Genomic DNA, 17934 nt, shown 5'->3' on the forward strand with positions numbered 1-17934 from the left:
AGTGTGGCTCCTGGAACTGTGCTCTTAGCCACTAAACCAACCCGTAGCTGAGATGAATGACTGTATTTCCACTAATTTAAACCAGAAGAATAATTATGTAACCCCCCAAAAATCTATTGATTTTAATAATGAGATAACATATTATGAGTTGTTATTCAAATAAGAAATTACGTTAAAGAAAAAGTATAACTTTCCCCGCCTTTTTACCTCTTTCTTAATGGCTTTTTCTTCAATCAGTTTTTTTACATCATTAATGCCCTTAATTTTAATCCACACAAACATTCCAGCAGTAGGAGCATGCCATTCCGCCAGACCTATAAATAAAAGAAGGGAATAAATATCCCCTGCAGCTATATTTGATATCACACATATCATTTAATGACATAATTGCCGTTACTGCCAACTAGTATTTCCATAAAAGTTCCTTCAGTGATAGCATTTAAAAAATATATAATTTAATAAGTCCTGAAAATTGATGTTCTGAGTGTTATTTCAAAAGAGTGAGCGAGTCCCGGTCAGGTAGCTCAGTTGGTTAGAGCGTCGTCCCCATGCTCCGGGGTTGCTGGTTGGGTCCCAGGTCAGGGCACACCCAAAAATCAACCAGTGAATGACTAAGTAAGAGGAACAACAAATCCATGTCTCTCTCTCAAATGAATAAGACAAATTTTTAAAAAAGTGAGTGAGAGAGCAGGTGAAGGTGAGGAAGGAGACTAGTGTGTGCATATTTACAATTTTAGCCAGTCTGAGTGGGGTGCAAGAAATCGAGTGCCTATGTCTACTTCCTTTAGTTAGAACCATACCTGACCTAAATATGACTCTTTCAGTTTTAGAAAAGGAGTCTTCAACTCTTTCTAGATTCTTCTAGGGCTTCAGTAAATCCTATCATTTATGTGATAGTTTAGAGATCCAATGGATTAAAGGTTTATTGGAATGTAATTAATTATGAAAAGAAGTACTTAAAATCAGGAATTCTAGGTGCATTTGTAGGCTTTATGTTTCACTGAGCACCAGGAGAGAGAAACCAAGAAGGAAGGATAATTATTTTGATTTTAATTATTATCTTTTTGTTGCTGTTGATTAAAACCTTTTCTTAAGCTCCACGGCACAAAATGGTAGACTAGTACTATTTATCAAACAAATAATTCTATTTTTAGCAAGATTTCCTAGGAAACAAGGTATGACAGTATTAAGGAACTGATACATTTTGCTTACTATTATTCACATCAAAGGCATTTTTAATGATATAATTAAAGCCATGTAATTCATTTTACCTTCTTATTTTTAATAGAAAATTAAACCTAAACCATCCTGCAATCAAATTAGCAACAGAGAGTATTAGAACAGATAAACGAGGCTAGTGATTAAAAGGCAAATCATTTGTAATGAGAACACCTCCATGGATTGTACTAGTATTTTGTCTTTATATAATCCAGTTAGAAAAGGAGTATGTTGTTTGTTTCACAATTCCTCTTCCATGTAGAGGAAAATTTTCAAATAACTCTAAAAACTTTTGAGCATAGATGTTATTTAGCTTTAAGTAACTTGTTGCTGGTTGATTATAAGACTAATTGGTCTTTTTTTTGAACCACAAAGTCTTTGCAGCAGACAGGCAAAATAGAGATAGGTAGAAAATGGGCCAGGGTTTGCAGACTGTTACTTCTGAGATTATTATAGGGAAACATTTAAAAAAATATTTTTTTTAATCCTAACCTGAGGATATTTTTTTCATTGCTTTTCAGAGACGATGGAAGGGAGAGAAAGAGAAACATCGATGTGAGAGAGACACATGGATTGGTTGCCTCCTGTATGTACCCTGACCAGGGCCAGAGATCAAGCCTGCAACTGAGGTATGTGTCCTTGGTCAGAATTGAACCCAGGACCCTTCAGTCCACAGGCCAACGCTCTAACCACTGAGCCAAACCGGCCGGCATGGGAAATATTTTCGTGACAAGAATACCCCTGGACTCTTGTTTCTTTTCTCCCGGGATTATTAATAATACCATGCAGTGTTTATCACCCACTCATACAGGCGCTACCGTTCATCACAGGACGGGGTCTACATTCCACTCACCACTTAGCCACTTGTCTGCAGCTGCCAGTAACGCATCCTTCTGCTTCCGATAGTAATCAATGACCCTAGAAGAAGGAAACAATGAAAAGGATGTTTCGTGCATTGACTGTAGAAACTGAGAGGCTCTGTAAGAATCTGTTTTCTATCTTGATTAAATGAATGATTGATAAGGGAATAGAGCATATTTATTTAACCTGCTTGGTGGTAAAGTTTTTACCATTATGTTTTTCCTTTACCGTGGAATAATTAAAAATGGAAAGTTATAAAGCGGAGCCAAATTCCATGTAACACATGGGACCTGAAATACAATACCTCTCTGTGTGAGCCAGGAAGCCCTCTTCTCCCCATTGGTGAAGAAGCTCTGATACCATGAGCTACAGGAGGTAAGACAATAACAAACGTCATGGTTCATCACCTGAAATGTGTTTTCTGCCAGTCACTCCCGAGTACACGTAAACCACCATAACAAAATACAGCAAGCTGAACCAAGCTTTATACGGTCAGTGATTTAGAATAAATGTTAATGAATAACAATGACAATGCTAATAAAATGACAAATATTTATATAGTAATTGCTATGTACCAGAAACTACTGTAATATATTAATATATGTTAGCTAATTTAATCTTGTAATAATCTTATTTAGGTGGCTTATTATTTCTATTTTACTGATGAGAAAAATGAGGCACAAGGGTTAAGCCTGGATTCAGATCAGACTGTCCGGCTCCTGGTCCATGCCATCAATTACTATACTGTACTTCCTCTTTAAATATAAAAAAAATAGTGGTTGTAATATATAAAGTTATATACTATATTTGGAGATTTTCTATCTAAAATGTAAGTTCTAAATGTCATAAATGGATAGTGAAGTTTTGTTGATAACAGATAAAAAGAAAAGAGTCCCCAACTTGATAAAGCACTTTATGTGATGTACAATATCAAACAAAAGTCCTACTCTACATAAACTTTTCTATGCATTTTGAGTTCTTAGGTAGCAATTCTATCCTTAAGACCTAATTCTCATGGTTGCATTAGGGATGGATCCAATAATTTCTCACAGCTTGTGAGAAAATTTATACATTCTCTAAAATTAACTTTATTTTAATTAAACTACATACCAACCAGTGTCTTTAGGACAGGTTAACACATGTTCAGTGGAGGCAATAAGTCACTAGACAGCTTTCCAATTCTTGTTCTCATTTTAGATTTTAAGACAAAGAAGCCCAAGTTACATTATTTCATCAAGCTCAGTTCCGTTATTTTCAACAGTTTCTACGGAGTTCCTGGGCTAGATGCTAGAGGCATCAGAACAATAAGACAGCCTGACTCGCAAGTTTAGTCTATGCCACAAAATAACACCAAGTTAATTCAATTCTCATTTGTCTGTTAGAATCAACATCTGCAGTACCAGGTTTGCTAATTGAGTACATATTGGAACTAGAGATTCAATATCAATGATTTCCCTTCCTGCCACCTTAACTCAATCTTATTTACCAACATCTATTTTCTATTCTTACCTAATTAAAATTTTTATCTATTTCCTAAATTGTCCTTACCTGTGTAAAAGTGCTGGGTTGCAATGTTGAGACTTGTGTGTGTAAAACAACTCTCTCTATCAAGGGTTTTGGACCAGTTATAAACCCTATTCTCAACCTACACAAAAAAAGAGAAAAGGCACAATACCACTCCCGTATTAACAATGAATCCATGTCATTTTCCCAATTTCATTAGGATGAGAACTGTGACTTGGGGGCAAATGGATCTAGGCAATTAAAACATTCTAATAAAACTAATTCTTATTTAAAATTCAAATTTAAATTTAAGTGTACATTTAAAATATAATGAAAGTCTGACCAAGTATTTCTCAATGTGCGCTTTCATATAGGAAACCCCAAACTTCATCACTTCCTCTACAACTTTAGATTAATGCCCAGGTTCCTTTGACAACTGGAGATGAACAGAGAGAAAAGGCCTATATTCATATTAGTAGTTTAACTGGTGTTTTAAGATAAGTAGAATATAAGCATCTTAAATGAAAATAATTGCCTGGACTGAAAGCTACTGAGGCACAGTTTCTATCTCAGTTATATCCAACTTAAGTTAGAGACAGAGGGCCTTACCCAGAGGACAGGACTTTTGAAAAAGAGTCAGCTCTGATGACACGCCCATCAGTATCCATGGAAAGAAATGTTGGTGCCCAGGGCTTGAAATGGAAAAGATAAATACTGTTGGTCTGAGAACTCTGTAAGTGACTATGTAATTACTTCACGTAGAGACTGGAAAGGCCATGTATTTGGATAACAGTAACACAACCTCTTTTCCACTACCTTTATCCCAACCTTTTAAAACGGAGTAAAAACAGAGATGCACGTTCTTTTATTAGTATCTGCTTGTCCTCATGACTTTTCTGCCGAAAACACACACAAGGGTTTACTCATTTGTTCAAGATGACATTATTATGAATTTAGGCCCCTCCTTGCCCCAAGAGTTAAAGTCCGAGATGAACAGATTTAGAGGAAGGAAAATGCATGGGCCTTGCTGAGAACCAAGGTTCTGAAATCCTATATGGTCACCATGATGCCCGGCTGGCCTGATTGTTGAATGAAATGCATCTAAATAAGAAAAATAAAAGACAGAAAGAGAAAAAGAAAGAAAAACTAGTTTGGGTAAGATATAAGCAAAGGGGGCCAGCAGCATCCAGGATTGTGTATGGAGACAATGCTGCCTCTTAGAAGTAAACTAGAAAGAAAAGAAGGTAAGACTGAAGGTGAAAAATGTAGTCAATGTGAAATACTGACTTCAGTATTTACTTAAGAAGTAGATGCATACAAGAAAAGGCCATGGTCATGTTGAGAGTAGGATGTAGGTAGGCAGACATGATATTCATTCAGTGAATACATACAGGAAAGTCAAGAGTTTTTCTTTTCTGTAGATTTAAAGAAGGAACCAAATCCAAGTATGTGTTCTCTGCTGCCCTGAGAACAAATACAGTTAGTGTTTGATTTTGAAAAAATCAGGCATTGGGAGCATGCATCACTACTACTGTCCATTAGGAAAAAGTGATTGTGAGAAGTGGTATACAGATATTGTGAGAAGGAATCTAAAAACCCATTCTTCTGCAGGTACGACCCAGGACCTTCACGACAGGAATGGAAACTATCTCCTGCTGCCAGTTATACCTTATCTTACATCCATAATGAACATCACTCATTGAGCACAGCCCTTCTCTTTCAGCTCGAACACAGCTTCCAAATCCTTCTCAGACATCATGCCAGTCAGCCACTACAAACAGACTATATTTGATGCCCAAGAGGAAATCCACTTTAGATTCCTGGTACTATGATTAAGGAGCTATGCTCCAGGATCTAGAGTTCAAGACCATTAGCCCTGACTTTCTCTGTTTGTCCAAATGTATGGTACAGAGAGCCAGTTACTATTTTTAAGCTAAGTAATTTCTGAAAAGAGGTGTAATACTAGAAATGAAAAGTACTAATTCCATAATAAAACTAAAAGTTGAAGTGGTAGCAAATTAACAATAATTTTTTAAATTCCAATGTAAAAGTGGATTAGCAGCCAGGTTAAAATCAAATGCAGAGCAATAACTTACAATAATTTATCTTCTAATTGTGAAATAAGTTCATATCATCACTTACCTTGTTGAACTGTAGAAAATAGTAAGGATCATCTTCTATTATGAGGAAATCATATTTTCTTGCAAGCTAAAAAAAGGTTGAAGCAGTACATTTATTTCTTATGAGCTATCTAAAATTAAAAGCATTTGGAACCCTAATTCTTTGTACTCATTCACTTAAGAAGCTATTGCATGCCTGTTGTCTAGACAATGAAGACAAAGAAATGAGGCTCTAAAGGCTCTTGTTCTCCTGGAACTTTCATTCTAGTGGGAAAGACAGAATATACATAAGCCAATGGATAATGAACAGAATAAATATTAGGTGGGGGACTTAAGGGCTAGGCAGAACATTAAACAGGGTGATGTTAGAGAGAGAAAAACAGAGCAGCTATTTCAGGTTGAACCACTGGGAACCACAAGATCTCAGAATGACAGGAAGGAGCCAGTTGTGCAAATATCAGGGAAGAAGCTTGTAGAAGGAGGGATGAGCAAGAGTAGAGGCCCTTGGTGAGACAAAAACTTGGCACATTAGAGAGAGGGCCAGTGGGCTGCAACAACGTTGATAAGAGCTGAGAATAGCTGACCAGGTCGCCTAGCTTTTGGATTTTATTTTAACTGCAAGGGGAAGCCACTGGAGGACTGTAAACAGGACTGTGAGGCTGGCTTTACATTTACATTTCAGCAGGGTAAGGACTTGAGTGGCTGCTGTGTGAACAATGGTTAGAGGCCAAGAGTGGAGGGCAGCAGGGGTCCGGTGAGGAAATGTCCTAGTAGACCAGTGAGGGAAGAAGGTGGCGTTGAGAAGATGGTGAGAGCAGTGGTCGTGCAGGAAAATGGATGGACGGACTTGGGCAAATTTGTCGGTAGAGTCCACAGAATGGGTTGGATGCAGCGGGTGCGGGGAGGGGAGAGGGAAAGAGAGGAATAAAAGGTAATGGATCATGCTGGCACATGCATGGACATGAAGAACGGGAGGGGTCGTGGATGAGAGGTTTGGGGTGTGGCTGGACAACATCAAGAGTTCTGTGTGGCATGCTAGGTTTGAAATGCCTATTAGACATTCACGTTGGATGCTGGATACAGAAGTTGGATAGAGAAGCCTGGAGTTCAGGCATCTCCATTACAGAATGCAATTTACAGGCATAGAGCTGGATGAGGGGCAGAGCCAGGAGTGTGTGAAAAATAAGAAGATGGCAATATTTTGATTATATATGTGTGTGTGTGTGTGTGTGTATGTATGGTAAAAGGAACTGTTCAAAATCTTATGATTCCACTGCAGTGATTAAATTCTATACTATTTTAACGTAGGCTTGGTACTTATTTTGAAAAATTACTCATAGTGAAAGGCTAGGGACCACAATCAGGTACATAAAAAAGACTTAACAAAAAGGCATGTTTCTCTTATTTTTCAAAGATTTCTGCATAGCTCCATATTTGTTTCAGACTTTAAAAAAATGTTTATGGTGAAATGCTTAGGCATCAAAGAATTTCTTTGTAAACTGAAATGACAACGAGTAAGAAAGAAAAGAGACAAGTTGAAAATACAAATATAAAATAATGAAAATCAGTTATTGGGGTCAAATATAAAAAAAAAACTCATATAATTTAACATCAGGCCAAGAATGCTATTTCTTTTTATGAAAATATCAGTTAAAAGGAAGGAAAAATCTTATAGTTAACAAAGGATGTAGTAATTTCTTGTGTTCAAATTTATTAGGACCCTTGGCATAGATGATTTCCTCTTTTTAAAAATTACCTTCTTGGAAAGCAAGAGGCTAATAAGAAAGGAAACTTTCATAGTACTCTTCTAAAAGGTAAAAAAGAAACAGGAACATAGCCACATAACACATTATTTTAAAATACCTCATAGATTTCCTTTTTGCGGTTACTTGTTAATGACTTTCCAGTAGGGTTGTCGCCATTTGGGACTGTATAAAGAAATTTGGGGGTGTTTTTCTTGGGGTTCTTTGAATCTTCTGGTTTCCATTGCGAAAGTATTTCTTTGAGGGAGTCTGGAATCATCCCATATTCATCACTGGAAACATTTATCATGTTGGCGCCCAGTGGTTGCAGCTGTTGAGCACAAAGGAAAAAGAAAGCCCAAGATTCAGACCTGATTACAAAATGTGTCATTGATTCTTTTTACATGAACCGAGAATGTTACCCTCTATACCCTTAAACATATAACCTGCAGTCAGCTCTACCTCCAGAGGGTTTAGGTTGTATATTCTAATTTTTTTGTTGCCCTGGGGCAGATTCCATTACCATTCAAGAATATCCCATCAATTTCCAGGGGAAGGATTCTACTTCCTTGCTCATGTATGTCAGGCTTGGCCATGTGTCTTTCTCTGGCCAATAAATCGTGGGCATAAGTGATGTTTCATTCAAGCAGAAGCTTCAAAATCCAGCTTGTGGTTCTTTCTCTTTTCCCAAGACTCACGATGTTCCCAAAAGAGACTGCTTCTGTCAACTTGGGGCTGGAGATAAAGATGACATGACCACAGCTACAGTTGCCTTGCAGTGGACATGTAGTATGAGAGAGAAGTAAGTCTTTGTAGCTGAAGTGACCAAGATATTGGGGTCATTTGGTATACAGCACAACCTAGCCTCTTGTGATGGAATTATCATTATATGTATATTTAGAACCGGTTCATAAATTAGGTGTTTATTAATAAATTTTTTTTGCAGAATAAATTAATTCTGTAAAGCATCTATTATGCTAATACATAAACAGGTATAAGTAGAAGTGATATTCAAAATATTTAACAAGTTGTGTAGCAATGGGTACGTCAGATACATCTATAGGCTGGAAGGGGGTCCTGGAGGCTTCCTGCTATGCCAGCATTAATTCTGTATCATGGGAGGTTCAGGGTGGGTGATCTTAGGAGAGGGGCCAAGAAAACCCGGGTGTGATGGGGTACTGAGGGGTTCAGGGCAGCAGCTTACCAAGGAGTGTGGAAGCATTTCAATATTTTACCAATGGCTAAGGCTGAACTGGCAAGTAGTGGCCTTGCTTATAGACATGATTTTATAAAAATCTGTGGAGTCCTATTCACGGATGAAAACATTTAAAAAGTCAGAAATTAAGAAATAACAATATTTGAGTGAAGTTTTCAGAAAGAATTTTTCAAAAGATAAGCTAACACTGTTTTTAGCAGGCAATTGTAGAATTATGTACTAAGTGGGGACAATCCAAACTCTAACTTATGACAAATTTTAAATGGTCTTTGATGGACAGAGACTAGACTTTGGGTGGTGAGCACACAATGCAATTTACAGATGGTGCATTACGGAATTGTACACTTGAAACTTGTATAATGTCACCCAAATAAATGTAATAAAAAATAAAATAAAAGGTCTTAGCCTTAAAATGCACACATACCATGAATAAAACAAATCACTGTTGGGCCATGAAATAAACACATATTGCTTATTAGCATATTTTCTCATAGCTTGGCACATGGTTTCTATCTGGGTGTGTGAAAATGTTTTGCATGCATGCACTCATGCTGTTCATTTAGACACAAGTTATATATTTGTAGGCATTATGTAGTCTTAAGTGTTAGGAGTTTAGGAAAATAATAACCAGTGTCAAATCATTAGGAAAAAGCAATTATTTTACTTTAGTTTTTTCAACTGTAGGAAAGTCTATAAAATAAAAATGTGGCTATTTTAAAGTGCATAATTCAGTGGCATTAATTACATTCACAATATGTGCACCCATCATCACTACCAATTTCCAAAGGCTTTTCATCACCCCAAATAGAACTCTGTACCCATTAAGCAATAACTCTCTATTCTCCCCTCCCCCAGGCCCTGGTTACTTCTCGCCTACTCTCTCTCGATGAATTTACCTAGTCTAGATATTTCATACAATATTTGTCCTTTGTGTCTGGCTTCTTTCAGTTGGCATAATGTTTTCAAGGTTTTTCCATGTTGTAGCACGTGTCAGAACTTCACTCCTTTTATAGCTGAATAATATTCCACTGTATGTACATACTACATTGTTTTTTATTCACCCACTGATGTATACTCAGGTTGCTCCCACCTTTTGGCTACTGTGAATAATGCCATAGTGAACATCTATGTTTCTGTTTGGGTCTCAGTTTTCATTTCTTTTGGGGTATATACTAGGAGTGGAATTGGTGAATCACATGGTAATTCTATGTTAAACATTTTGAGGAACTGAAAAATTGTTTCCCACAGTGGCTGCACCGTTTTACAATTTCACTAACAATGTAAAAGGGTTCCAATTTTTCCACATATTCACCAATATTTGCTATGTTCCATTGAAAAAAATTGCCATCCTAGTAGGTGTGAAGTAGTGTCTCCCTGCAGTTTTCATTTCTCTAATGACTAATGATGTTGAGTATCTTTTCACGAGCTTCTTGGCCATTTGTATATCTTCTCTGGAGAAATGTCTATTCAAGTCTTTTGTCTATTTTTAAATTTGTCTGTCTTTTGTTGTTAAGTTATAGGAGGTCTTTATATATTCTGGATATTATGCCCGTATCAGATATATGATTTGCAAATATTTTCTCCCATTCTTTAGGCTGTCTTTTCACTTTATTCACAATGTCCTTTTTTTTTAAATATATATTTATTGATTTCAGAGAGGGGAAAGGAGAGGGAGGGAGAGAGATAGAAACATCAATGATGAGAAAGTCACTGATTGAGCCCACAACCCGGGCATGTGCCCTGACTAGGAATCGAACCCCGATCGCCTGGATCCTAGGTCGATGCTCAACCGCTGAGCCACATCTGGCCGGGCTACAATGTCCTTTGATGGTTAAGAATTTTAATTCTTTATGAAGTCCAATTATCTATTTATTGTTGTTGTTGCTGCTTGTGTTTTTATTGTCATATCTAAGAATTTAGTGCCAAATCCACAGACAAGATTTGCCCCTATGTTTTCTTCAAAGAGTTTATAGTTTTAGCTATTACACTTACGTCTTTGATGTATTATGAGTTAAAATTTTATATGGTGTGAGGTAGGGGTCTAATTTCTTTCCTTTTCATGTGGAAATCCAGTTGTCCCATCATGATTTGTTGAAGAAACTGTTCTTTTCCTATTGAATGATTTTGTTGTTGAGTTAACACTGTCTTGATTACTGTAGCTTTGCAGTCAGTTTTGAAATGGGGAAGTGTGAAGCCTCCAACTAAGTTCTTCTTTTTAGAATTCTTATGATTGTTAGGGCCCCTTCCAATCCCATGTGATTTGAGGATTGGCTTTTTCTATATCTACAAAAAGGCTATTAGCCTATCTATTAGATAGAGATTGCATTGAATCTGTAGATCGCTTTGGCAGAATTAACACCTTAACAATATTAAGTCTTCCAATCCATGAATAGGTGATGTCTTTTATGCTCTTAGATGTTATTATAAATGAAAATTGTTTAATTTTCTTTTCAGATTGTTCTTTGGAAAAAAGAAATTTTTATAATATCAATTTTATCTCTATTTAGGAATGTTGAGAAAATATTCCTTTCATTAAGACCAGCTAATTGCTTTATATGTTGATTTTTGTAAAGACAATATTAAATTAGAATAAAAAGGAGAATAGATGAAATTAGAATCAAGAGAGTATAAAGATCATCTCATTCAACTCCCCTACTTTAGGGTAGAATTACTTTTGCGAAATTTGTGTTTGCTGGCAATCAAGAATAACTGAGCACCTGCAGTGATAGGCAGTCAGGTTCGGCTGTCAGGTGAGGCTTAGGGAGTCAGGTAAGGCTGATGGTCAGAAAGTTGTTATACTGAGTTGAAATTGTGTCCCTGTAGTTTCCAGCCTTGAGTTCCAGTTCTCTCAACCTAAGGACAGGCACAATAAATCTAATTCCTCTGTCCCATGGTTAACTTTTATGCATTTGAGGACAGTTTTCATGTTTGTTCAGTCTTCTGCTTTGCAGGAAAAAGAGCCACAGCTCCTGAAACCATTCATCATACGGTATGGTTTCCAGTTTCCTGGAAACTGCTGCTCTAGTTTGTGTACATATCTATCCTAAAGTATTGTGCCCCAAACAAGCCTAGTTCTCAGCAGTGTGTTCTGACCAGTGCACAGCAGAGCCAGATGATCAGCTTCCTCTTTCTGGTCATTATAGTCCTATTAATTTAACATTGGAGTGGAAAGTCCTAATTATACCATATTAGTTTACAGTTATAGTAAATTGACATATAACATGATTATACTTAGGCATATGGTAATTAAAGATTGTAATGAAAAATAAGTTTTTGTTAACTAAGTCACATTTCAAGTGAAATATTAAGGAAACTGGACATCATTTTGCATAACCTAATTTTCACACCCATTCATTTAAATTTGGTAAAAAGAAATTTATAAAGTAGAGGGTATAGCTCAGCCAGTGTGGCTTAGTGGTTGAGCACTGACCTATGATCCAGGAGATGTGTGTTCAATTCCTGGTCAGGGCACATGCCCGAGTTGCGGGCTTGATCCCCAGTCAGGGGCGTGCAGAAGGCAGCCCATCAATGACTCTCTCCTCATTGATGTTTCTCTCTCTCTCTCTCTCTCCCTTTTTCTCTCTCTAAAATCAATAAAGACATATTTAAAAAAAACAGAGGGTATATTTAACACAGTTTGCACATATCGTTTAAGATTCTCCTGTTAACAGGTGAACGACACTATTTTATTTTTCAGTGAACAGATAATTCTAAAGGTGCAATGGTTTCTTCTTATTTATTATAAGAAAGAGAGCTGCCTTTTGTAGAAATGGATACTCACAGCATGAAGTGTTCCTGAATAAACAGGTTCATTTAGGAGAATATTATCTCCGGGATTAACAATCATTTCAAACACCTAACAAAAGAAGCATAGATTAGCTTGGGTAGTATTGTTTCCATTTTTAGAACCCCTGCACCCCCTTTTTAGTTCTGGCTCACTAGGATTGTAGAGTAGGAGTTGGCAAATATTCTGTAAAGTGTCAGACTGTACATATTTGGGGGCCACAGTGTCTCCGATGCACCTACTTATCTCTTCCTCTGTCGTGAGAAAGGGCCACAGACAATATGTAAACCAATGAGTGTGGCTGAGTTCCAATAAAACTGTTTACAAAATCAGATGAAAGCTGGATTTGCCTCTCTAGCCACAGTAGCCAACCTATGTTCTGGAGTTAGATGAAAAATAACATAACTGGTTGGAGGCCCAAAATTCATTTTATCCCTTTATTCCTTCTTTGAAAATGTATTAAATATTTACCATGAGCCAGCCCAATATAAGGTATGGTGATCAAATGATGAATATAATGACACAGTTTTTACCCTCATAGAGGCACTAGTCTACCAGGAAAGCTAGACACTAATTAAATAATTATTCCAATAACTGTATATTTAAGAACAGTGATGAATGCTATTAAGTATAGATGTACAATGTTATAGGAGCTCATCGTAGGAAGACTTGGGAATTGAGGAAACTCAGGGCATTCAGAGAAGGTTTCCCTGAGGAAGTGATGAGTTGGGGTAAGGGTGACAACAGGTACATTTTGAGGAACTGGAAAGAATTCTGTGGCTTGAAGCAGAGTATAAAGAGGAGAGGAGAGTGAGATATGACAAAGTGGGCAGAAACCATACCATGTAGAAAACCATGTAGGCACTGGGCCAAGTGAGGCCAGTAAGAATTTTAAGTAGAGTGTGGGAAGGGGAATCACATCATCAGATATGCATTTTGAGAAAATCATTCTGGCTTAATATGAAAAAAATGAAAGAGGAATGAGAATATATGTGGAAAGTTTGGGAAGTTTTTATGATTATTTGGGGCAGATAAGAGTAGTCTGAACTAGGGTAATGATGGTGGAATTGGAGAGGAGAACTGAGATATTTAGGAAATCAAAATCAACAGAATTATGGACTATAGATAGGGGTATGAGGAAGAGAAGGTGTCAAGAAGACTCCTAGATGTTTGGCTATGGAATCAGATAGATGGTGGGAGTGATGCCAAAATGTTTCCATGTCTGAGGGAGAAGATGATGAGTATTTTGGGTTGAGGTGCCTTCAAAACACCTTGTAATAATGTCAGGTGGACAGATGAACAAATGGACTTGGAAGAACCTTGGAAGTTACTAGCACATGACTGATCACATGGGTGTGAATAGAAGCACCCAGGGAGAGTGTACAGATGAAGGGGAGCAGAGGCCCCAGGCCTGAGCCTTGAGGAACTCCAATAAATAATGGCTGTGTAGAGGTCACTGCTGTGGAGGTGGGGCAGGTGGGCCAGAGGAGAGCTGCCCCATGTGGTCCTGAGAACACCAGACGAGGAGAGCCTTTCAAAAGGATGGGGGAGGTCAAAGTGTTCAAGGATATTTAGAGGTCAAGTAAGACAAGGGTTGGCAGATCTTAGGAGAGTTTGCAGACAATATGATGCCTACTGACATCAATAGAGCCAGACAATAGATCTTTCCAGCCTAATCAAAGGGGTCTCTTATGACTAAATCTTACATAAGTCACAGAATAATCCTTTCTGGGGAAAAAAATCATAGTATACCTTCCTAAGAAAAGAATTTAACGGCAAATAACTCTTTTATATTAGTCTGTGGAATCACAAATGTTTCTTTTCAAGCAAAAACTCAAACAGTAGCTAATACTTTTATTTTTCCTAATTAAATAAAAAAGATGGAGAAAAAATTATAAAGATTCTTATTCCTTCAATTATTCTGTAATAATAATTTAACTAAAATTCATTAAAGTTAGCCAGATTACAGCTTTCATATTTATATAAAGAAAGAAGAAAAAGGAAGCTCCTCTGGTTTAAGATAAATAGTAGTCATATTTTAATCTAGATGTAAAGATTGAATATAGAGAATCTCTACCCAGAACTAATTAGTCATAAAAGAGAAAAGAAAAAAAATAGATGAAATTGAGAACTATAGGTACAGTCTCTTTATTGGGGAAACTACCCAGTGGTGGTTACATCTGTGAAGTTCCTGGTACCCAAGAGAGAAGCAGATGTAATAAAGAGAGAGAGAGAAAGAGAGAGACAGACCAGAGAAAAGTCAGAGACACAGACATGTACAGATCTAGAGAAGCATAGCCAGGAGGAAGACAAGACACAGCAGCGGCGAGCACAGATGATTACATAAGCAGACATGAACAGGAATCATATGTCATCTGAAGAGTATCAGGATATGCCCACTAAATAAGTTAAAAATTATATTGAAATTTCATAACTAAAATAGCATAAAACAAAATGTAACCTGAATCTCTGAGCTAGGTGAAATTAAGCAGTGCTCATTAAAGCTTCTGGTAGGAGCTGAGTACTCCTTTAATAGGAATTCTGTTTGAACGACTCATAGCTCTGGGTCACCGACAACATGATCTATGTGTAAGAAAAATCAGATTGGTGAATGTCTTTAGGATCGCTGTTTATAACTCTAGGTATAGACAAGAAAGACTACCAGTAAATCACAAAACACGATCTTTTTGTTGGCCAGTGAGAGATGCCTGTATTTATGAAAATATTTGATTTTTAATGTGTGGTACCCTTTCCTTTTAATCTTACCTTACAAAGACCTTCTTGACTGCCAGTTGTGACACATATATCCATTTGTCCTTGGCTGGATGGATAATGGAGGGTGGGAGGATTATGCAACTTTACTTGTAACTGTTTTAGCCAGGACAAGAGCTCTGGGATTCTAAAGCATAAAATGTATTTTCAAATTTATAGTAGTAAAAATCATAATATTAGAGAGAAATTAAGTGGTAGTTATATACTAGGTACTTTATACATTCAATTTCAAAATCCCCAGACACTTTTTGTGAATATTAATATCCCTATTTCAAAGACAAGGCAACAGACCTAGAGATTAAGAAATTCCCATAAAGTCAGTCAGTCAGCTGATATTTGAACCTAAATCTTTCTTTGTTTAAAAACCTACAGCCTATTTTAAAATAGAGCACTCACTTAATAATTGATTCTTTGTTCTTAGGAAAAGTTCCATAAGCCACCTAGAAGTTCAGGCCCCCAAAATTCTTTGTATCATGGAAGGAAAGGCCTATGTATATATTACATTTAATTCATACACATATAACCTATATTATATTTCAATATAGTTTTCCATCACAGAATAAAGAAGGCTTTAATAAAGTATAACTTATAGGCACTCTATAAATTATCCTTTATCATTAGAAGATCAGCTAAGGAAAATCTTAAGTAATGTGTTCCAGCTTGCCTTTAAGAATTAAAGACATTTGCCCAGCTGGAGTGGCTCAGTTGGTTGAACGTAGTCCTGTGCACCTAAAGGTTGCTGGTTCGATTCCAGGTCAGGGCACATACCTGGGTTGCAGGTTCGATCCTGGGTTGCGGCACTTATGGAAGGCAACTGATCAATGTTTCTCTCTTTCTCCCTTCCTCTCTTTAAGCATGCATGTCCGTGCATGAGGACTTAAAAAATAAAAAGATTTAAAGACTGTGAACTGAGAGCAACATTTTGCATTACTGGTAAGGGAACAGAATTCTTAGAAAATTGCCCCCTGACTTAAAATTGCTGCTTCCTGGATCATCCTTCTCCTCCCTTTTCCTAACATGCTTCTTTACCTAGCTATCTTCTCTCTTTTTTTCAATTTCAGGTCAATATAGTACTTCCTTCCAGAGGCGGTTGGACTCTCCCAGTCCCATAAGGGTGAGAAGTCCCTAAGGAGTGTTAAGCATTCAATATCCTGTTGCTCTTAATTCTTCTTTGAAAACTCTTCCCCAAACCTTCCTAACTGTTGGGGGGGGAGACACAAGTCACTTTAACAGCGCCCCAACAAATTTATATTATCTATATTATCTATAGTTACCCACTACTTTGAGAATACTGAAGTGCTCTCTTCATTATCCCTTCATCAAATCGGATGGCCTTTCCATTGTCTATGGTAATCACAGCAGTCTTAAAAGGGAACAGGTCCGGATTTGGTGATCCAGTAGCCAAGGAGATGACCGATTTTGGCGCACTGCTCAGTAAGTCAGCTACAATAAATATGGAAGAGAGTAAGAAACATTATATTGAAAACGTTCCTAGTTCAGTATGTTCCTAGTTCAGTATCACACTCAATAAAACTGTCAAGTTTAACAATTTCTAGTGATAGGATGCTAATCTAAAATAAACATAAGTTTGTCTGGACCTACCTCACTGGCGGAGGAACTAGGGAATGGAGTTGCCCAACTAAGCCGGCAGAGGGATCAGCAAGATACACAAAGGGCCACAATAACAGAAAACGCTGCTCCATTTAGTCCCCACCTGCCCGTCGGCCTCGTGGCTCGCGCGTTTCTCTCCCGCGGACCAGCCCCGCCCCCCTCGCGCGCGGCTGCACCCCGGGTCTGGCCCCCCCGGGCTGGGAAGAGCCTTCCTAGACAGCAGGCCTCCGCGGCCGCGTCCCTAACACCCGCTCCTCTCTCTAGCGCTGCTCCTTCCCCCGCCGGTCCCAGCCCCAGGGCGCGTTCGCACCCGGAGCCCGATTCCGCGCGAGCCTTCGCTGCTAATGGATGGCTGCCCAGAGGGGCGACTGTGGGCACCACCCGGAGGCTCTGCGAGCCCCCAGCCCCACCCGAGGAGAGACGCAGCCCCAGCACTCACTCAAGATCCGGATGGGAGAAGGCTTCCTTGCGGCGCTCCTGGCGGTGATGAACCGTGCGTAATTCATGTCTGGGATACCCGGGCACCAAGCACTTCAGTAGCTGGAAACTAGAACAACCCAACAGCCGCGTCAGGGGCCACCCCCTGCTCTCGAAACGTCACCTCGATAAAGCCCGGGCCGAGTTCTCGAGCGCAGTGCGGGGCTGCGCGCAGCGCTGGGAGCCGGGTCCCGACCTGGCCGGGGGAGGCTGGCAAGGCTAGCAAGGTCCACGCTCCGAGGGACGGTCCGCTCGCTCTCGCCAGCCCGCACCCCACGCGCCGCGGCTTCCGCAGGCGCCGAGGCCGCGACCCCTCCCCGCCCGCCCCGCGCCGCAGCCTATCGCGGGCCGGCGGCGCGCCCCGCCCCGCGGGTGATCGCCCGGGCGCGCGGGCGCTGGGGGAGGGCGCGCCAGCCGCCCGGACCCGGGCCAGCGCCCGCAGCAGTTCAAAGGTAGCGCGGCTCTTGACCTTGCACCTGGGAGTCGCAGCGAGGAGGCTCCCCGCGCGAAGTCGGGGGGCCGAGGTCGCGCCGAGGGGCGGGGGTGGCGGGGCCGGAAGTCCACCGGGATCCTCAGCCGCGAGCCCCGTCTGGCGGCCGCTCGGGAGGCGGCGGCCGGCTCCGGGAACGC

The 17934-nt window shown here is 39.2% G+C and overlaps 1 protein-coding gene and 1 long non-coding RNA gene across 2 annotated transcripts in view; one reads left to right on the forward strand and one right to left on the reverse strand.

The window, feature by feature from the left end:
• Positions 1-17545, reverse strand: part of AADAT (aminoadipate aminotransferase) — a 21754-nt gene extending 4209 nt beyond the window's left edge. Inside the window, exons 1-11 of the mRNA XM_016200292.2 lie at positions 17267-17545; positions 16491-16659; positions 15211-15343; positions 12442-12516; positions 7566-7775; positions 5725-5790; positions 4192-4274; positions 3628-3724; positions 2384-2445; positions 2072-2136; positions 208-314 (exon numbers count right to left, since the gene is read on the reverse strand). Coding sequence (XP_016055778.1) covers positions 208-314; positions 2072-2136; positions 2384-2445; positions 3628-3724; positions 4192-4274; positions 5725-5790; positions 7566-7775; positions 12442-12516; positions 15211-15343; positions 16491-16659; positions 17267-17333 — 1134 coding nt within the window. The 5' untranslated portion in view covers positions 17334-17545. The remainder of the gene's footprint in view (positions 1-207; positions 315-2071; positions 2137-2383; positions 2446-3627; positions 3725-4191; positions 4275-5724; positions 5791-7565; positions 7776-12441; positions 12517-15210; positions 15344-16490; positions 16660-17266) is intronic.
• Positions 1788-5861, forward strand: LOC148093288 (uncharacterized). Its single transcript, XR_015714400.1, has 3 exons — positions 1788-1847; positions 2030-2454; positions 5194-5861. It is a non-coding gene; the product is annotated as an uncharacterized LOC148093288 (long non-coding RNA).
• Positions 17546-17934: the final 389 nt, after the last annotated feature.

The sequence above is a fragment of the Miniopterus natalensis genome, chromosome 4, assembly GCF_054644295.1.
Source record: "Miniopterus natalensis isolate mMinNat1 chromosome 4, mMinNat1.hap1, whole genome shotgun sequence".
Lineage (NCBI taxonomy): Eukaryota > Metazoa > Chordata > Mammalia > Chiroptera > Miniopteridae > Miniopterus > Miniopterus natalensis.